Below are 22,450 nucleotides of genomic sequence, written 5' to 3' on the forward strand. Positions count from 1 at the left end.
GCAAGATATCTAGAGATTTGCACAAAATCAAGTCACTAGGATAAAGCTTCTAATTTTATTCTTTAATCTACTGGATGTTACCTTCTTGAATATGGGGGTTTTCTCATGCTGAAGAGTTGAATACTGCTAAAAACAAAACAAAACAAAACAAAACAAAACAAAACAAAACAAAAAACCTGTTGTAAGACCATTGCAAGAAGGGAGAACTTAACATTTCTTTCTCTGAAAGCAGCGGCAAGTAATGAGTGTTTATGAATACAATAAACATATCTCAAAAAAGAATGATACAACTTTTATTTTCCATGGATTTTAAAGACACTTTTGCTACATAGTTATGTATTTTTATGAGATTATACTTTTTCATTTGTATGAAGTTCAACCTTATACAATTTTAAGGTGATATGTTTGGTAGTGTATCTATAATCTTTAAAAAGTTTAGAGTTTTTGGAATGTACAGTATATGAGGTAAAATCAAGATTACATTAAAAATTGTTTTCTCCTCTGCACTGATTTTGCAGCGAGGCTCAAATGGCAAGTACACTATTAAATGACATTTACTATCAAAAATAGGAGTTCATTTGAGTTACTATGAAAAACATAAGCCACTGTAACTGCCACAGTGGCATATTTTACCATTTTAGACATTCAACTATATAGAAATCTCTGGGCTATTACACTCAAACTCATTTGTACTGCCAAATGTGGCACTTTTAAGAAGTTTCTAGAAAATAATCGCAATCACTGTTGTTTTGGGGGAAAGTTAGCCTATACACGAGATTAAATTTAAATAAAATGTAAACATACAGTATATTATAGTGACAGATCATTCTTAACACTTGGAAAGGCCAAGTTTATCCATTTCTTTTTTGAACAAAGGTTAATGTTTTTTCTACAGCACAGATCATTTGACATAAAACAATTACAATACATGCCCATTTCTAATATAAGAGAAATTCTTCAGAGATCTTCAAAGCACAAAACATAGGTCCTGTTTTCAAAGACTGACAGAAGTGCTTAGTAATCACTAAAATGCTACCCTCAGCAACTAAAAATTAGTGATTCACTATCCTAAAATTCAAATAATAAATTAAAAAGGCTAGTTACAAGTGTTTTACAGATAACAGATGTGATAAAACAAGAATTTTAGATAGTTTCATTACAAACTATTATTACTGGCAGTCATTGACATCTATGCAAGATGTACAATGTGATACTTGACAAAATTCAATCTGATCATCCAATAACTCACAAATGCAAGCTCACAAAACATTAATGAATTATGCAATTGCAAAGTGCTCTAATGCAACATTAACCACATGCAATCAACAATTTGGAACAGTATCCAGACAGACATTACATTAAACATTAGTTTTTCAAGAAAGAAAGCAGCTTGAAGTTTACTGGTGCAAATTAATTTTGTCTTCAGATTTGGTGCCCCAAACAAAAAGGTTAGGTTTGATTATGAATTCTGATGGTGATGGCAGTAGTTATGGGAGAAGCAGCAAAACTTATGGGAGTTCTTCAAAATTAGCCTGTACCAGATACATGGAGTGAGTGAGTGAGTGTGTGTGTGTGTGTGTGTGTGTGTATTTTTATACTTGGTATGTGTAGTTTATATATATGCCGTATATGTTCATGCGTATGTCCTTATACACACACATATAGTTCAAAGGCTCACAAAAACCAAATTAAGTAGGTTTGAAATTCAGAGTTGAGTATGATTACTTTTTAAAAAGTATCTATAAGCCCTCTGTTCTCTTCCATGTTCTCAAGACTTGAAGAGGTGCTTTTTAAGTAAACATTAAAATATTTTTAGGCCAAGTAAACTGTCTGTGCTTTCTTTAAGTGACTTATCTGTGAATTCATGAATATATACTTGTAATGAAGAACTCCACATTTATCAAACAAGAAGTTTCTTTTTTTCATGCATATTCTTTCATCCAGTTTTTGTCTGCTAAGCCCCTCCAGTTATTCATCATAATCCCACTTACCAAATAATTAAGACAAATGAGGAGGTAGAAATATAGCACTAGATTGCTTTCACAGCATCAGACTTTAACATTTTTTTTTTTTATAGCATGTTAGTGTAAATTTTCATCATTTTGAATTTTTCACTAGGTAATATCTTTAAAACAAACAGATCAGGTTGTCACTGTTACACTCATGCTGACTGGTCAATATACCAATTATATATTGTTGCCTCTTAGAAAATATGTTTTACAAGAAGGCATGTTAAAAAAAAAAAAAAAGAAAAGAAAAAAGAAAGAAAAAAGTCCCAACCAAAAAACCAAAAATTGCTATTTCTGTGGCTTGCATTCTAATAAGGTGCCAGCCTCTACCTAATGATATAAGCATTGAAAATGGCAAAAAATGATGTATTATAGTCTCAATGCCAGTGCTAAATGCCACTGTTTTTGTAAAAGCAATACAGAAATAATTTTAGTACATGACAAAATAAAATGTAATACAGTATTAAAAAATAAAGTTATATTTTCACTTGATTACAAAGTACTGAATGATAAAGGCAATCAAAATGGAAAAGAAAGCAAACAGCACGAGGATGACTGCGGCACACTGCTCATCACTCAGCGCCCGCCGGGTCCTCGTGCTCTCCACAGTGTCTCTGTCGGTGCTGGCTGGTGGGTCAGTCCTCTGAGAGGTGAAGAGCACTGTTGTGCTGTAGGGACCTACTAGGTCCTGATGCCCCACAGGGTCTTGGCACTGGCGAATGGCACACACACGGAAACGATATTCACAGTTCAGCTGAAGGCTTGAATACCGGAATGAAGAGTCGGGACCTTTGTAAATCTGTTAATAAGATGGTAAAGAAGGATTATGTGTGAAGGCTAGCAGAAAACCTATTTTACAACTGGCTAGTTTTAGAAGTATTTCTGACATGGAAGCTAGTGGAATGCCACTCCTTTAAACTTTTTAATGACATTTAAAAAATACCTAACTTTACATTAAAGAGCTTATCCACCGTTTAAGGGCAAGAGAAACTGGAAAAGTGAGGATGTGACATCCATCCTCACAGAACTTACAGACCAGTTAAGGAGAGATTTGCCTCCAAAGTAGCTACAGAACAAGCTAATTCAGCCCACGGGCATTTCCCTAGTTTCTTCAACTGTAAGAAGTCAAACTTTTGTGAAACCATTCCATGAAAAGAGAAACCATGCTCCTTCATTATATCTTTGCAAAAGTGGTTTCTGTCAATTTCAAACATTTGCTGAAACAATGAATGAATGAATAAGGGGAACTTTCTATAGGTGTCTATGGCAAATTGTTTCATAAACTTTAAGAAATCACTTACAAACACAGAATTGGATGTTAAAATTCAACTCCTCTGACCATCGCTTAGAAAGGAAAGAACAAGAATAGAATGCCATGGATTTTCAAGAGAGTGTGCTAATGATTCAGTGTTATCTACTGGAACTGATCACCCCTGGGTCCAAGCACTGTTTTGCTACTTCACACTCCATGTGATCTTAGACCAGTTACCTTAGTACAGTAAGCATATTATCTTGTATGGTAATTATAAGAATGAAACAAGTATTTGTGAAAGCACTTAGCACAGTGCCCAGCACATAGCACATGTTCAATATATGGAAACTATCGGGGTTCCCTGGGTGGCTCAGTTGGTTAAGCATCTGACTTCAGCTCAGCTCAGGTCAGAATAGGATCTCACAGCTCGTGAGTTTGAGCCCTGTGTCAGGCATTCTTTCTGCCCCTCCCCTGCTTGCATTCTGTCTCTCTCAAAAATAAGCATTAAAAAAAAAAAGAACTATATGGAAGCTATCATTTCTACTAATGAGTTTCTTCCCTCATTCTATCAATGAGAAAACCAAGGCTCATTAGTGACTGCCCAACTGAGTTTTTCCAGCTAGTTGGTGGGCTGTAAGTTGGATCAACCCAAACCTGAGGTAGCATTCTTTCAAGCAATTTTAGCTGCCTCATTTGTATCTATGTTGTAAATCTAATTTTTACGTATTGATTTGCTTCCGAAGGAGCAAGGTAAGAGCTTTGTCTCATTTTGTGTCTTTGGAATCCAGCACATAATAGGTAAAGGACGCTAGATTAGTGAATTATTGACCATGTATATGTCAAAATGTATCAGTGGATGCTGCGAATATATAAAGGAGCTTTTACTGAAGGAAGTAAGACTTAGATGATGAAGCAAAGAAAATGATAAATATACATTAGTTCTGAGGATGCAGATGAGCAATACAAGGGGTGTAAATGTAGTAATGTTCATGTCTGGACCGTGGTAAAAGGAGTAACGTCAGTAAATCAGAAGACAGTATTAGAAAGCAGTGTCAAAAAGTACACATACGATGAGCCCAAAATAGTAAAAATAAAAAATATGTATTTGTCATATGTATATAATGGGTGGCATTTATTTGTCTTTAAAATTTTCTTTACTTTCCATTTGTCTCCAAATGGGCATGGTAATACAGTTACAGGAAAAAATTCAACAAATGGTATGAGGGTGATAGGTGAAGAGATTTGACAAACAGGAGGAATATGTTCAGAACACTAGTTGGAAACCGTGGTATCTGTCTATCTGTCTGTCTATCTATCTATCTATGTGATATTTAAACAGTGTTTGAGGACTCTTAATCATAAAGCTGAATGAGGGATTGAAGGAGCTGGGCAGGATAGGGGCTCTTGTATGAAAACACAGGGATATGAGGTTTTAGTATAGTTTTATGGATCACTTTTAGAAATGATTTTTATTTGAATAAGTTGGCAGGCAAAAAAAAAATTCTTTCAAGGGTTCAAAAAAGCTTGGGGACCAAAACTATGTTAGTATTTTTGACAATGATGAAGTGAAGAGTTTGGAGAGGAGAGATTGGGAGGGAAGATAATGAGGTCAAGTTTTCAATTTTGTGTTTCAGATGTTAGAAGGACATCTAAACAAAGAGCCATCTTATAGGTGACTGCAGATACAGGACTGAAGAAAACAGATAAACTTGCTAAAGCTAATTTATAAAAATGTTCATATATCTAAGTGAAGCTATTCAAAACAAGACTGAAGCTTGAGATAAGGAGGGTTAGTTAGGTCTGAGACTGAGAAATAAAAATTACAGTGAAAAACACCATTTCCAGTTCCCCAGTTCCTACTGACAAGGGAAGATTGTTGTGATCTTAGTAAACAGAAAAGGGCAAGTAAAACTCAAAAATTCGTAATTTTTGGCCTGTAGCTATTACTCACAGATGACTTATAATTACATATAGTTAAAATAAAACAAAAAAAGAGTTCTTTATATTTGCTATCAATAAACTATCCATTTTATAGGATAAGTATGGCAAATATTAATGCAGATTTACAGTTAAAATGGCAGGTAAGAGATTATGGTTTTCACTTTGCATTTTAATCGAGAAATGCATACTAAATTTAAGCTTATGATGTTTGTGCATGTTTAGCTGGCTAAGAACTTTGAAACAGTATGCCAATTGCAACAGAATTTTACAGGAAAATTTTTAAAGAAAGTTTAGATTTTCATAAATTGGTATTTGTCCTTATTTTAGCTTTGTGAATATGTCACAGCATGAAGAAAATAACAATTGTAGAACAGGGGCCAATAAAAATGAAACCAGTTTCTCTCCGTATCTACATTCTAAAAGCCTATTTGGTTGGCTAGATGAATTCACCAAGTACTCATACAAAAATATAAAATAGTCCTTTGTTATTTTTTTAATTTTTTAATGTTTATTTTTGAGACAGGAGAGACAGAGCATAGCAGGGGAGGGGCAGAGAGAGAGGGAGACACAGAATCTGAAGCAGGCTCCATGCTCTGAGCTGTTAGTACAGAGCCTGACGCGCGGCTCGAACTCACAAGCTGTGAGATCATGACCTGGGCCAAAGTCGGACGCTCAACCAACTAAGCCACCCAGGTACCCCAGTCCTTTGTTATCTTTTAAGGATGAGTGAACATTTTTACTATCAAAGATAACCACTTCTGAAGTTATCATTATAAAGGAACAATCTTGTTTAACTATTTCAACTTTCTGTGGATGTTACCCATCCACAATCTGATTTTATCCTGAGTAATATGCACAGTATATATTATTTATAGCAGTTAGTATTAGACAATGATTTTAACAATACATTGTTTTTAGGCCGAGTACAGACTTGTTTAAACCTTTCCTTAAGGTTATTATGCATTTGATTACATTTAAAAGTAATTATTCCTTATGACACATAGTAAGGCATATGTTGCCATGTAATTTGTTACATATTGTCATGTCACCCTCTGTAATCTGTGAATATACTATTGCAGATACTTATTTCGTAGTGATCAATACATAAAGAGAACAGTAAAAACCCCTTAAAACTAATGAATGTAGACAGCCACATAGCTCTTGTCTGTATCCTTCCCCTCTCTTATTGCTGAGGGAGTTATAAGTGAACTTGGAGATTCCAGAGCAGTTAAGTTTATTGTGCATAAGTACCACTTAGAACTTAAACAAACAAACAACAACAAAAAAGGAAAACAATCATGGTCCCAGCTCTTATGACATTCAGGTTCATGAGGTCTGTATGCCACTTGAGGAGCAGTTTTTGGGAATGTAAGTTCAGAAGTTAAAGAATAAAAGAAGTTGTACAGAATCCAACAGGCCACTGTCACAGCATCCATTCTCCCAACACTACCAACATTTTTGATGGGGTATCAAACTCTCCCTTATCCAATCCATGTATTGGGAGAAGCTGGCCTCATTAACTCCAGAGGAGGCCTCTGGTTGGCTTAAACCCTGAAACAGTCATTCATTCAGGAATGGCTTTGCAATCTAAGTGCTTTCTTTTCCCTGAATGTGAATGAGGGACAGTAAGTTCCTTATGGCTACGGGCAGCCACTGAAGACTATGAGAAAAACCATGCCCCTGACAACTTCATTGAGCTTCTGAATCACAGAATCCTGAAGCCTGCTTACCTTCAGGCATCTCCCTCAGAGGATTTACACTTGATTGCACCAGTCTGAGTTGGTTTTCCTGGTACTTGCAACATAATGAGCTGTGACACAAAAGTGTCTTAGGTACAGACTCCCAGGTTGGTTGATCTGTTGTGAAAGTGACTCTATTGTCCCCCAGTATTTTTACTTCATCTGTTATACTATTCGAAATGTCATTTTGGTAAAAGAGTACTTACTTGCTTTTAAAAATGTATACACCTCTGAGGGGATTACAGAACCCGTAGATACTTGCCTTTGGTATGAATCTTCCCAAGCAAATAGTCTTTCTCCTAATGCCACTAAGGTCAGCTATCCTGTGTATATGGGAGTTATGATGTGTGTCAGACATGGAGGCACGAGTCAGAGGGACAGTGTATTGTAGAGAAAGGGGCAGTTTTAGGTGAGGTCCTACAGAAAGGGGCACGGAGTAGCAAGAAGGCAGCAAAGGGTTTTCTTAAAGCTGATCAAAGAGGGATGAAGAAAGGGAAGAATACAACAAAATCAATGTGTTTCTATTCTTCCCTTCTTTGTCCCAAACTTTTAAGTTTAGCCCAGCGTCATAAGTACTTGCTGCCAGGCGAATTTGCTTCTAGACCCCCAATCCCAGCAATATTATAGGTTAAATAGATTTTTTATAGGCTCGTTTAGAAACTCAACCCCCAACTTATAAATAATAATCCCTTCTTAAAAACATCAGCTGTTCCTACTGCTGTGGAATAAGACCCACCAGGACCTGGCCTCTTTAGCCACATACTCCATTCTTGAGTCTTACTCAAGTCACACTTAAGTTCATGGTTCCTTCTAAGCTCACCAGTGCCACCATGCCTCCTCTTACTTAAATGGCACTCCTTTTAGAAAATATTCCAGAAATCCAGGTGGAATAAATCATTCCTTCTTGTAAAATAGGTTTTATCTTTATCATGACCTTTTATTTGTTTGGCTATGTAAAATGTCATGACTATAAAATTTTTGCTTGCCTGTTATATTCTAAACAACTTTCTTAAAATCAAAATAGTAACCTATTAATACCATAACCACCCCCCATAATTCTTTAAACATAGTATTTAATTCATACGTATTGATTATCAAATAAATTTTATGTAAAATATTAAATTCCATGAATGAACCTGAATTCTTAAAAAACCCTTCAAACTTTTGGAGTATAACTTGTCAATCAACATTTAAGAGATTCAGATAAGCATATATATGATGATGTTCTAAGGAAATCAGTATTTTAAGTTTTATAGCATGCTTACAATCTACAGTAAGTGAAAGTGATGACAGGATTGATTTAGCTTTTAAGTAAAATTAGAATTAGCATTGCTGTTTCATGTAGTGGTATGTTTATTAAAATTCATATACTACTCAAATCTGGGGTCCCTATTTCCTTTAAACATATAATGCAATTACATTTTTGTAATATTAATTTTGCTTCCTCCTTGGAAGGAAACCTGCTTATCTGTAAATTATATTCAAATCTGATTATAATGTCAATTGCAGATGGCTTAATAAAGAAAAACAATCACATGCCAAATTTAATCTGACTCTTTGTGGAGCCTTTTGTAATTTCACTTAAGAAACTGCACTTCTAAGGGCACGTGGGTAGCTCAGTCAATTAAGCGCTGGACTTCGGCCCAGGTCGTGATCTCACGGCTTGTTGAGTTCGAGCCCCACGTTGGGCTCTGTGCTGACAGCTCAGAGCCTGGAGCCTGCTTCAGATTCTGTGTCTCCCTTTCTCTCTCTGCCCCTCCCCTGCTCACACTTTCTCTCTCAAAAATAAACATTAAAAAATAAAAATAAAAAAATAAAAAAAAGAAATTGCACTTCTATACTTACAACTTGAAAGAAAAAATTAGATCTATATTGAAAAAATATTATGGGGTGCCTGGGTGGCTCAGTTGGTTAAGTGCCTGACTCTTGATTTCAGTTCAGGTCATGATCTCAGGGTTTGTGAGTTTGAGCCCCACGTTGGGTTCTGCATTGACAGCATGGAGCCTACTTGGAATTCTCTCTCTGCCCCTCCGCTGCTCGTGCTCTTTCTCAAAATAAATAAAATAAACTTTAAAGAAAAAAAGATAAATATTCTATTACTAATAGCTATAACAGTATGAGACTGAAATAAAACTGATGAATGACTGATTTTCTAGTAGGAAAAGAAAATACGAGATACTCAAAAGAAAACAACCTCACTTTTAAGAGCACTAAAAATAAAGAAGGTTGACACAGAAAACGGAGAATCAGATGCAGTGTTTATAGAAATTAGGCTTTTGAGTTGCATAAAAACAACTTCTTTATAAAAGTTACAGTGAACACTGGCAGCTTCCTACTTCATCTCATCGCTATTCATCATCTACCAGGAAGACATCTTTGAAATTTCTCAGCCATGTAGGTGACACTTCTGCTAGGCTTCCATAATGACTGAATATTGCCATATTTACAACACTGCATTATAATAATAATAATAATAATAATAGTAGTAGTAGTAATATGATGATGATGATGACGGAAGCCTCCCTAATGTTCTCTGCTTCTACCTGTGTCCCATTCTAGCCAAAATGACCTCGTGACTGATCATGTGACCACTCTGGTCAAAATCCTCCACTGGTTTCTCACTTTACATGGAGTGAAAGTCAAGTATGGCCTATAATGCCCTACGTGATCTTTATACCACTCACAGACCCCCTTTACCATTAACTACTTGACTTCATCTATTATTTTTCCCATTGCTCACACAACCCCACATTGGCCTCCTTGTTCATTAAATTTAACAAGCATGTTTTTGCACACCTACTGCTTCCTCTTCTTGGAACACTGTTCTCCCCATATTCACCTCCTTTGGGTCTCTGTTCCATTGTCACCTGATTGCCCTGTATGAAATAGTACTAGCTGTCTCTACCTGCAATGACAGCCTATTCCTGTTACCCAGTTTTATTTTTTCTCCACTGTACTTATCACTCTCTAAGATATATTGATATAGATTATATCTAATATAAGATACATTTGCTTTTAGTATCTCTTTTTCTACTGAATGTAAGCTCCACAAAGGCAAGAACTTTTTGTACAGCGTTATATACCCTGAGTGCCTGGCATACAATTAAATACATTCTTGCCAAATCAATGAATAATCTGTTAAATATGTAGTTCACACTTAAAATATTTTGAATCCTGAGATACTGTGTAGTTACTAATCTTTGGAACACAGTAAGTACTAAATAAATGTTTTTAAATTAGAAGAGAAAGACAGTCAAATCTTGCATTGCCAAGTGCATTAAAATGAGAAATAAAAATAAGTATGCACAGAATTACATTTTAGCACATACCTGTTTAAATTCTGAATCTTTTCCCAGCATAACTTGAAGACTGTAAATAACTGGATCACCTTTCATTGGCTGTAAACACTCCCATGTAAGTTCACAAATGTGATCATTTACTTTCTCTATTTTGGGAGCTGTAGAGAACAAATACAAATAAAATCCACTCTACTTGATTTTTAATTTGGCACATCACACAGACACTTGTTTTAATCAAAATCAACAAACATTTAAAACCCAGTTATATACCTGAAATAAATATCAATGAATTTTTGAAATTTGCAGAGAAATGGTTAATGTTCCATTCTTATTATCTCCAGGCCATATAATCTATGGGTGCCACAATGGCCAGACTGACTAAAGGATCTGTCAAGGGAAGCACTGTTTTCATTGAGCTAAAAGGCCAATAGAGAGGTTATGGCAATTCTAAAACAATGTCAATGATGCTCCTAAGGGCATAACTAGAACATGACATTTTGTAATTTAAGAAATCTCCTAAGAGGGTAAGTTGAAAAATACTCCTAGCTGCTTGACATAAGACTGTCTCACTCCATGTTGGGATATAGAGGGTTAAAATCAGCAATCTTCTTAAGGCTAGTACACACTAAACTGGATGAGAGAACAGAAAAATGACTCAGTAAAACTCCATCAGCATTATTAGAAAGTTTGTCAAGAACAGTCCTGCTAACTATGGATCTGCTTAATAAATGACATATTTCAAGTACATGATCCAGGAAACTGTACTAGAAATCTGTGTGATTTGTCCTCCGTGTGAGGAATGTTAGCGATTGTGGCTAAATACACAAAGTGTAATCCTTGCCAGGGTCATTTTATTTTTTAAAGGTTTATTTTGAGAGAGAGACAGAGAATATGAATGAGCAAGCAGGGGAGGGGCAGACAGAGGGAGAGAGAAAACCATGCAGACTCCATGCTGTCAGTGCAGAGCCGGAGACTGGGCTTGATCCCACAAATGGTGAGATCGTGACCTGAGCTGAAATCAAGAGTTGGATGCTCAACTGACGGAGCCACCCAGACGCCCCAGTCAGGGTCGTTTTAAAATAAGAACCCTTCTAGGGGTGCCTGGGTGGCTTAGTCAGTTGAGTGTCTGACTCTTGATTTCAGCTCAGGTCATGATCCCAGGGTCACAGGATCAAGCACCCTGTTGAACTCTGCACTAAGTGTGGAACCTGCTTAAGATCCTCTCCCCTGCTCGCTCTCTCTCTCTCTCTCTCTCAAAAAAAAAAAAAAAAAAAAAAAAAAAAAGAACCCATCTAAAAATTAATTTTAAAGATATTTGTACATACAACTGAAAGTGTGTAAATTAAGATTTAAAAGTTCAAGTTAACTAGGGGCACCTGGGTGGCTCAGTCAGTTGAGTGTCCGACTTCAGCTCAGGTCGTGATCTTGCAGTTTATGGGTTCAAGCTCTGTATCGAGCTCTGGGCCAACAGCTTGGAGTCTGCTTCAGATTCTGTGTTTCCCTCTCACTCTTTACCCTTCTCCTGCTTGTGCTGTCTCTCTCTCAAAAATGAATAAGCATTAAAAAAATAATTCAATTTAACTAAGAATGTATTTATGTTGTGCTTAACAGACAACCTGGCTCTCTCCCCGAAATATGAACGAATGAAACAGTAACAACTCAAAACAATTTGAGTTTGTGATTTTTTTTCTTTAAAAATTTTTTTTTGTTTTAATATTTTTATTTGAGAGAGAGAGAGAGAGAAAGAGACAGTGCACAAGTGGTGGACGGGCAGAGAGAGAAGGAGACACAGAATCTGAAGTAGGCTCTAGTCTGCAAGTTGTTGGCACAGAGCATGATGCGGGGCTTGAACTCACGAGTTGTGAGATCTCGACCAGAGCTGAAGTCGGACACTTAACCGACTCGACTGAGCCACCCAGGTGCCCCTGTGACTTTTTTCCTTAGTAACAACAGCAGAAACATTAAATGACCCTATTAGAAAACCAGTATATCTATTCAATTTAGTATTTTTATGCTAGATTATTAAAAATAGTGACAAAACCCAGTGCTCATCTGAGTATCAATGTGCTAGATAAAAGAGCTTCTATTTTGAGTAAAACTCTCAGTAGATAGGCTTGTCTATATAATTTCTTTTTTATAATTTATGTTGGACACATATTGGACAATAAAATGTAATAACAGCACATAAAATTGTTTATGAACATCCATTTAAAATTTATTACTGAAAAAAATAACGATGTATAACTTACCTTTCAAGGCAGCTGGGACAGATTTTGGAGTAGTAAAAATATATTCTTGAGAGAGAGGACCTTCCCCTGCTTCATTACAAGCTTGAATACAGAATTTATAGGATGTTGACTCATTAAGTCTTTGTACTTTGTATGTATGACATGGACCTCTATATAAGGATACAAACCTAAAATGGAAATGACTCTTATTAAAAATAAACCTTGACTACACTACAAAAAAATTTTAAAAACTACTAAAAAAGTAGAGCTGGGACACTATTCAGAAGTATAAATTGCTCCTAGACTTTAATGTCACTCCAAATAAATATTTTTTTCATCAGATGATGAAAATCATAGGATTGGTAAATTTCCTAATTTTGACATGGTTCCCTGAAAATTGATTGTTAAGTTTTGTATCCAATCATTGTTAACTTTTCAGGCTTCTGGTACAATTTCATTTCTGATTGCCATTTTTTAAAGATACATTTTTAAAGATACTCAGAACACGACAATTTTCATTACAGTCTTAGGCATATAATTTATTATAAAAAAGAAAATCTTCAATTTCCAGGTATAATTTTAGATGACTGGTGATGTTTTCTAGAGATTTACATAGCAGTATGAAAGAATATAAAATTAGCCATAAATTATCCACCTGGACTGTTTGATGGGAAAGTTTAACATCATATATGTCACCTATAAGTTCAATGTTCCCCAATATTTTTGATTGGCTGTTTGAAAATTTTTGGAAATTGGGGAATGAATAATGGAATGCTCACATAGTTCTAAAGAGTCTGAAAACTGCAGTCAAGGTTAAAAATGAAGAAATAGTTAATGACCTGAAGTAACAGTATTTCTAAGAAGCAGTAATTAGATAAGCCTGGCCTTTTTAGTCTCCCAATTTTTTTTTAAAGGATAGGGGAAAAAAAAAGAGTTGCAACCACTATTGGAAAAGTGAAACAATGATAAAACCTGTAGTCAGGAAACAGCTGAAATAGCATTCTGATATTATCCCACAGCAAATGTAAGTAGTTGTGAGAAATCAAAGGTAAAGAGTATAACTAAAGATATTAAATTGATTTAATTTATTAAATTTATATAGTAAACTTACAACACCATAAAAGGTTTCTTAAATATATTTTCCACAGCCAGCAGCCATATTCACACCCTACAACTCTCCAGATGCTAAATATTAACTAAGCTTAACATTCTGTAATAGAATACAGCCTAATAATAATGGAAATCTTTATTCTACTCCATTTCCAACAAACATTAATTAGATCCATTTCCAGGAAACCTTCTTGCATTACCCTAATGCATTGTAAATGCTAGAAAGGGGATGAAACTAATTTAAAGAATTCACCCAATGATAATAACATACATTAAAGATAAATGACTACACAGAAAATCTGTGGCAAAGAACCTCCTTCTAGAGATAGGGCTTTACAAATGTACATAAAATTCTGCCAAGAACAAAGGCTGACTAACATTCATAGAGGCATAGAAAATGATCAGTACTGTTGGCTCTGTGTAATGCTCTTACTGGATATACAGTATGTTTAATTCTGTATGTTATTTTAAATGTAGAAGTCTTTCTGAGAGTACTTATGTACAATTACCATGAATATTCCATTAATGAATGTCTGATTAAGATACAAACACATACAATACAAAAAACAAAGTGGGAAAACCTTGGTAAAAACTACTTCTAGTACTCTGAATCCATCAGGTATGCAAATTGTTTCTTATAAACTGAGTGAAAAGCAAAATTTGAATTCTTAAAATATTACAGTAACACCTTTGGAGGATATATGGCATTATTTACATGGGATATAATGTCAGTAAACAGCCTCAGATTTGCATTTGAATAATTTATACTACAAATATTTTGAGTAACATTATAATTCAAATGCATGATTTAGTAGGACAGTATATGGCATGGATATAATGAAAATATAAAGGATGGCAGCATAGACAAGAACCTGAGTAGCGAGGGGACAGGCTAATAATCTGAGTCTAACCAAGATCTGACACTGAGGAAATGAACTATACTGACTCAGTGTGAAGGTCCTGTGACGGGTGCGGAAGAAAGTGAGACATAACCTGTGCCCGCAAAGATCTCAGAGGCCTTACACCAATTAATCATGTACTGTTAAAACTGCCTCTGCTGGAAATAAGTGTTGAAGAGCTGGTTTTGTAGCAAAGATTATGTTTCTTTTACATGAAAGAGTAAATGGGTTAGAGAGCCAAAGAATAGCCAATTTAATTTTTCTCTCAGCATCCCGCTCACAAGCTACAAACGGGAAATCTTCATTATATCTTCTGGTGTTTTGAAAATAGCACACTTAAAATTATTTCTTATGAAAATTCTAACCTTGCTTTTGAAAATTTATTTTGTTTACCTCTACTTTTTATTGAAGTTTATACACTTAAGACGTAAGAAACTATATGAAGAACCAATTACAAACACCTACCTTCCATTCTTGTCCTCCATCTGAAGGTGGTACTGAATAGAATCTGTTGACAGTGATTTTGGGGTTCCTTCTCCCCACTTCAGCTTAAGGTTCTGGTGGCTGAAGGCAACACATTCCAGACGAGGTGGGTCAGGAGGGAGGGGCTTTGTTTTTAATTTTATCATGTGGCTGAAAGGACCAGCTCCAAGGCTATTCAAGGCTTGAATCCGTATTCTAAGTGCCACATTAAGGAAAAAAAAATTCGGTTATGATTATTCTATTTAGAGTTTCTCTCTGGTCTAGGCAAAAATTAACATAGTTTTTAGAGTGTACCTGTATGTTGTATCTGGTTGCAAATTGTCTATAATATAGCTTGTAACCTTTCCCACTGCCAAGGGCTGTTTATCTCCAAAGTCAATGCTGTAGGCAAGGATTTCTGAACCATGGTCACAAGGCTTTTCCCAGCTTATTGCAAGGCATGTAGAAGGTGAATAATGAGGATTTTCTATATCATCATCACTTATTTCTTGAAGACAAGTCACAACAGCAGGAACTGATGGTGGAGTCACACAGGCTACTACTTCACTGAAAGGGCCTGCACCCACAACACTCAGAGCCTACAAATTAACAGAGCCCGTAAGTTAAAAACACATGACCATCAAAATGCTCACAGAACACAAAAATCTGGCTAGAGTAACAAAGCCCGGACCACCTTTACCTGGACTCTGCAATAATAGGTGGTTGCTGGTGAAAGTCCTTTTAATTCATAACTGAGACCAGGCCCACAGTAACACATCTGCATACTTCCTTCAACGCCTCCCCACTCCAATCGATATTCAGTGACATCTGTTCCATTACTCAAAGGGATCTTTAAATTAAAAACAGGAAAAGGTCTTAAGTCTTGACACTGATTAGTTTTTAGGCACAAATGTTCTTTACCTGCACATATCAAACTGAATTGCTTTTGAATTTCTTTGAAATGTTCAAGTGGGATTAAAACTGTTTAATATTACATTTTTATTCATTAAGGTCACCTGAATTTAAGACTGATCAAAAAATATAACTTTGTTTTCAATTATAAGTAGAAATATGACTAAATCCCTTTAGAAAGAGAATTTTAAGGTAAATATACTTCAATATAATTCTCTTAAGTAATATAAATGTTAAATCATGTAAGGACATTTTCTTTGTTAAATTTCAAAGGAAACTGAAAATTTAATTATCATTACTGATTATTACTGTACATAATAAAACACAGTGGAAATAATAAATACAAGAGAAATAGTATTATACTAATCCCTATGAATGTTTGTTCTGAACATTAAGCTCACCACTGGCTAAGTATCTTGGTAATGAGACAAAGCCTTTGAAAAAATACAAAGCACATCATGAACAAGAAACCATATACTTGTAATGCAAATATACCTTACTTAAATGCTTCAAAGCAAAAATTTCACTTTATAACACATGAACTTAAGTAGGCCTTAGTGTTTGCATGATTTAGGAGGTTAAATGAATAGTATCTCGGGGCCCCTGGGTGGCTCAGCCAGCTCAGATCATGATCTCATGGTTTGTGGGTTCTAGCCCCACATTGGGCTCTGCACTGACAATGAGGAGCCTGCTTGGGATTCTCTCTCCCTGCCTCTCTCTCTCTCCCTCTCAAAATAAATGAATAAACTTAAAAAAAATGAATAGTATCTCTATTCTTTTATATGAACTATTCTAATTATTTAAGAGAGTAAGTCAATGGGAATTACAGTACCTCCCAATTCACTTGTGCACAAGTTGCAGATCTGCATGTAACTTGAGGGGGCTTGCACTGATCTGGTGGTCCAGGGGCTGTAGTAATATCACATTTTTCTGAAAATGGTCCAAACTAGAAAAACAAACATAACCAGGATTTTCATTTTTCACCCACAGATTGCACAGCTCTCCATAAATATTCACATACATAAATAAGTGCATACATAATCCTCCTTCAAGACTGACTGGTCATAATAGAACTCTAAAAGCATTCGTAGAAAGGAAAAAGATTTAATGATTATGGAAGTTACTATGTCAGGTATTTTTAAGTTTCATTTACTGTACTTTTTTTCTCTTGTTCCTTTTCCTTTTTCCTTCATGACTGATTTTGTAAGAAGGGCAGGGCATTAGGGAATTAGGTACATGGAACAAGTCAGGAGAAATTATATGAGGAGTGAAGGAAAGGATACCAATTAAAGGCATGAAAAATGGTAGGCATAAATTATATCTTAAAACTTAGAATAGCTTTAAAAAGGGTATAAAATGTATACTCTCTGGAAGTGCAGAAAGCAAATTATTTACAATGATTGTCACAAATTATCAGAATCCTGAAAATACAGATTAATTAAGTATTAAAGATGCTATCCCAGTGTACTGAAGCCTTGTGGGGCTGACAAGATGATAACTTCAGACAGAACACTATGACTTATGTAAGAACTGCCAAAAAGGACTGACATAAGAAATTTTAAGATAAGTTTAGAGACACAGATACTGAACTTAGTTGGAGAATGGGACATAAAATAGTAAAGTTCACTAACATATGAAGTAATGGCAGGGGAGAGACTTGGCAGTTTAATTTTGTGAAATTATAGAGTAAGGAAACATAATGTTATTCAACTAAGACAAGAAATTACTGCTTTGTCCTGAGAGAATCTGTTTTAATGCAGAGATGAGAAATGTCCTGGTTGAGTGGAAAGGGCTTTGGCTCTGGAGTCTGACAGCCCTGAATCTGTGGCTTATCTCTGTCACTTCTTATTTGGGTGACTGTGGACAAGATGTTTAGTTTTTCTGAGCCCCAGCCTCCTCAGCTGTACAATGGAGATATCACCTGTTTTGTCCATTTTATGGAACTGTACAGATACACAGAGAATACTTTTTAAAAAGTCACATAAAGCCAGAAATGCTTAAAATACAAGTTATCTTTTCCTTAGGCAAAAAATGAATCACAATAGTAGCCAAATGAAATAAATGCTGTATATAACCAGCCTCAAAAAACTTAATTATCCAAAGTATTTCATCTAATAGTTTTGTTCTTACTCTTTAACTTATTAAGTAAACCCTATTAGCATCACCTGAAAGGCAAACGTCAACCCAGCTAAAGTTCCGAGTGTCACAAATTATAAATGGGGTTTGAAAATACTGAGATTCTATAATAACTATCATATATACAGACCTCTCTCTTATTTATCAATATAGGCTTATTAAAAACTGTAAAATTTGAAGGGGCGCCTGGGTGGCGCAGTCGGTTGGGCGTCCGACTTCAGCTCAGGTCACGATCTCGCGGTCCGTGAGTTCGAGCCCCGCGTCGGGCTCTGGGCTGATGGCTCAGAGCCTGGAGCCTGCTTCCGATTCTGTGTCTCCCTCTCTCTCTGCCCCTCCCCTGTTCATGCTCTGTCTCTCTCTGTCTCAAAAATAAATAAACGTTAAAAAAAAAATTTTTTTTTAAATAAAAACTGTAAAATTTGGAGTCACATGTTGAAAGCAAAATGGCTAACTAATGGGTGCAATTATGTATGTTCTGTGAACTACCACTGTGATTATAATTCAATCAGCAGAGTCTTCCTACCCCCATTTTGTTAGCTGCATGCAGTCTGAAGCTGTAAGTCTTTCCAGGAAGAAGGTTGCTCACTGTACATTCTACTTCAGAACCTTGGTAAACTTCTCTGGGTTCATCTTTTTCTACAGGAGACATCTCCACACCATAGCAGAAAATGGGTGATCCACCATCGACCAGAGGGGGTCCTAAAGGTGGAAAGATTTATTCAATTTAACAAAAGGAATATATTTAGTACTAACTCAATTATAATTTATTACCAAAATGAAAATTACCCCATCGTAACTGTATTTCTTTTGCTTTGGGTCTACCCTGTAATCTGGGAGGGAGGCATGGGCCAGGAGGCACAGCTGGAGTCTGCACAAGTAAAGATTCAGATACCTGCCAAAACAGAAGCAATAACAAAACAAAAATGCCCCAACCGGAATGCTTTTGTTAAAGAAAAATAACACGAACACAAAGACTGCATCAATAATTTGAAATTCTACTTGACTATCAATTGAAAAGGAATAAAGTTCTAAATAAAATAAGAACCCAATTAAATCATTAAAACTCTGATTTTATATTAACAAATAAAGACACATATTATGTGACTACTATATACAAAGAAAGTTACCAGAAAAAAAGAACAAAAAACTCATCATCTTTCCATAATTGAAAAACAACAAAAAAATAACCTTCAACAAAACCTACTGGACTAATAAAGATTATTTTTGATCTCATCCAAATGGATCCACAAATCTCTTCTAAGGATGTTTTCATATTCTGTAAATACTGTTTGCCATGTTTTCAGAAGGTTTAGACTATTTTCGTTACTTTAACTGTATATTGTATTTTTAACCTAAATATTAATATACATATATGCATATAAAATCTTTCCTTTTTCTTTTCCACCTAAAAATAATTCAAAAATCAGGTTAACTTTTTCAAGTGCTTGGTATCTTTCCAGGTATTTGGTATTATCTTGGTTTCGATGTTATTTAAAAAATGTGTATCGTTTAGTTTTATTTTAAAAGACTTCTTTTACAAACACTGACATGCACTCAGTACCATATCCTTAACTGCACTGTATTAAGGTTTACACTTAATATTCTTTACAAACATAAATATTTGGTCATCACCTTATTTAGAAAGGTATCCTATATGAGAATGCTATATCACTGTATTAGAAAATTAGGGTTGTTTTTGGGGTGGGATCTGTTCTTTCTAATCCTGGAAGATGTTCTTATTAGATACAGTGAAGCAATTGGATCCCAAGCCTGTTGGGTAGGACTTGCATGCAGTTTCCTAATACTTCCATTTTCAACAAAATGCTTATAAATTCATTTTTAAAAAAGGTAACTTCATTGCATTAAATTCCATTTGAAAAATAATGACAGTTATTAATGCTCCACGAAACCATTCTTAAACTCATTAAAAAAATACCACTCCTATTAAAAAAATTACCTCTCTAGAACATTACAAATATCTCATATATAATCAATGGCACACTTTAAGTCCATTTAGGTTAGTGATAAATTCTCTAGTAATAAAAATAATTGCCAACTTTCCTGAAATAAGTAATTACTAGAATCTGTGTTTAAACAGTAAATGATTATGGTTTGTCCTGATACACATAATTTATAGAGCAATCAGTCTACAATTATTTTATTTTTATTTCTGTTAGGTATGGCTATTGAACATCATCCTAAAATTTACCTTTATAAATTTTTCTGCAGTATTTTTGTATATTTGTTGTTGCAAAGCTAAACAACAACCAGACAATAGATATTCACTGAATACTGATTATAAGCCATGTACTATTTTAGAATATTTTGATCACTATAAATTACAGAATATTCTGATCACTATAAATTGATCACCTAAATTACAGAAATTACTTTGGATACATTTCAATATTTGAGGTGGCATCTGGTGATTCCATCTTATTTGACCCAAACTTGAAAAAAAAATCTAGATGTAAGTATTACCGCACTCTGTCCTCCATCACTGATGCAGTAAACTCGTAAACGATAGAAACAGCCTGGATTTAGTCGATCACAAAGATGTTCCCTAGTAGCTCCACTGTATATCATATCCCATTTGTTTCCTGGAAGGTGAAGAATTATGTTCAATCAGCTACGAGGTAATGTTTAACATTTGGGTATCATGGACACGGCAGGTATCCTAGCTTCACTAAGTAAGTGTTTATGTAATTTGTCAGAAACAATTTAAGCTTGTTTTGAGTTTCCTGGAAATGACCTAATTTTCTTTATGTGTGCAGCTTCCTAGACGAATCTGCATGGCTTTATTGAAATGAAATATCTCTGTAAATCTGTTACAGACTTTGGCTTACATTGATAATTTGCTCTTAATTAAGCATTTTAAATGTGTTTACTGGTCCAGTAATAACATTATAACACACAAAGAGTAGAAAGAACCAATACCACAGGAAGTTTAGTCTTAATTAAAAGACATTATTTTGCAGGAAGCAGTTCAATTCACAGAAATATGGATTGTTACATGTGTTATTCAAAAATTAAGTTCATGAGGCACAGAAAATATTACTAAAACTAGTATAATGTAAGTTAAATTTTAGAAGTTAATTTTTCTCTGACATGTCTGGTTATATATCTAACTGAAAGTTTAGAAAACTAGATATACTGGAACTGAGCAAGGCAAACTCATGAGAAAGAAATAAACTAAAAAAATAAAAGTAATAATATAGGTATACAGCATTCTTACATTTGATTCACTCTATTTCTAGAGATTAGAACTTAAAGTGGATCATAACAGGCAAAATTCTAACTGCTATAAACAAAGGGAAAACATTAAGAGTGAAAGAAAACAGATCATATAAAATGTACAGTCATGAAGAGTAGGGGCATACTGGTATAAATCTATTAATTTTTAATAGTTATTCTTACCATTAGAACCTTCTGCCATCTCCACTACATACTTATTAATGGCTGCACCTCCATTGTCTTTTGGTGGGTCTATCCAAAGAAGTAAAAGTGGTATTAGGCAAAATACATAGGTTAAAAATGACAGAAAATCCTAGTAAGTGGAATACCAAACCTAAGATTGCTTAAAAAATAAAAAGAATCACCCGCAGTGCTTTTTTTATTAATACCAGGATCTCATTAATCTATCGATTTTGCAACAAATAGTATATAAGGTGTTCAATAATAATTATTTTTTCAAGTTTTACTTATTTAAGGTTAGGTTTTCTCCATACCTAACATGGGGCTTGAATTGATGACCCCAAGATGAAAAGTCACACGCTCTTCTGCCCGCCAGGCACCCTAACAAATGTTTGTTTTAAATGAGTAAAAGTGATTTTCATTTCTCAGGAGAGCCAGGATGACCCAGGAGACTTTAGCTACAATTTCAGTAATCATTCACTTCACACAGTGCTGTCTCTGCTCACAGTCCTACCACAGATTCCAAGTTCTTCTGTATCAAATATGAACTTTGTATTTGTGTGAGTGTAAAGTTTTCTACAAAAGAGATCCTCAAACAATGAATGATTCTCACATTTCCAATTAAACTTGCTTCAGCTAACAACTGTACTCAACTATCTTAAAAATTATCCTAATATTCAAATCATTACAATCAAATATAAAAGTAATGATGTACAAATACACATATCTTACCCCAAGTTATTTTAAAACTGTGTGAATGTATCTTTCCTTTAACTGATGGCTTCACAGGTACACCTGGTTTATCAGGGCATGTAGTAAATTCTACTACTTCACTTGGGTTACTTTTACCTTCTGAGTTGTAAGCAATAACCTGTGATGAAAACACAAAGACATAAAATAATTGATACTTCATACCTAATGATATTGGCTTAATGAACAAAGTGATGAGAGATAAGCTCAATCAAATGATAAAGTAAAAGTTTTCAGACTGTGATGGCTTGTTTATATGAGAATGTCTACAACAGGGATTCAGCATATATGAAGAATAT

General features: G+C 34.9%; 1 protein-coding gene across 6 annotated transcripts in view; it reads right to left on the reverse strand.

The window, feature by feature from the left end:
- Positions 1-271: 271 nt before the first annotated feature.
- Positions 272-22,450, reverse strand: part of FNDC3A (fibronectin type III domain containing 3A) — a 143,109-nt gene continuing 120,930 nt past the window's right edge. For all 6 annotated transcript variants that reach the window (XM_042967852.1, XM_042967922.1, XM_042967702.1 and 3 more), the window contains 12 exons: positions 22,134-22,272; positions 21,405-21,473; positions 20,469-20,587; positions 18,774-18,879; positions 18,511-18,686; positions 16,684-16,797; positions 15,640-15,789; positions 15,255-15,538; positions 14,943-15,155; positions 12,490-12,656; positions 10,271-10,398; positions 272-2,808 (listed from right to left, as the gene is read on the reverse strand). In XM_042967852.1, coding sequence (XP_042823786.1) covers positions 2,494-2,808; positions 10,271-10,398; positions 12,490-12,656; positions 14,943-15,155; positions 15,255-15,538; positions 15,640-15,789; positions 16,684-16,797; positions 18,511-18,686; positions 18,774-18,879; positions 20,469-20,587; positions 21,405-21,473; positions 22,134-22,272 — 1,980 coding nt within the window. In that variant the 3' untranslated portion in view covers positions 272-2,493. The remainder of the gene's footprint in view (positions 2,809-10,270; positions 10,399-12,489; positions 12,657-14,942; positions 15,156-15,254; positions 15,539-15,639; positions 15,790-16,683; positions 16,798-18,510; positions 18,687-18,773; positions 18,880-20,468; positions 20,588-21,404; positions 21,474-22,133; positions 22,273-22,450) is intronic.

The sequence above is a fragment of the Panthera tigris genome, chromosome A1 (genome assembly GCF_018350195.1).
Source record: "Panthera tigris isolate Pti1 chromosome A1, P.tigris_Pti1_mat1.1, whole genome shotgun sequence".
NCBI classification, from domain to species: Eukaryota; Metazoa; Chordata; class Mammalia; order Carnivora; family Felidae; genus Panthera; species Panthera tigris.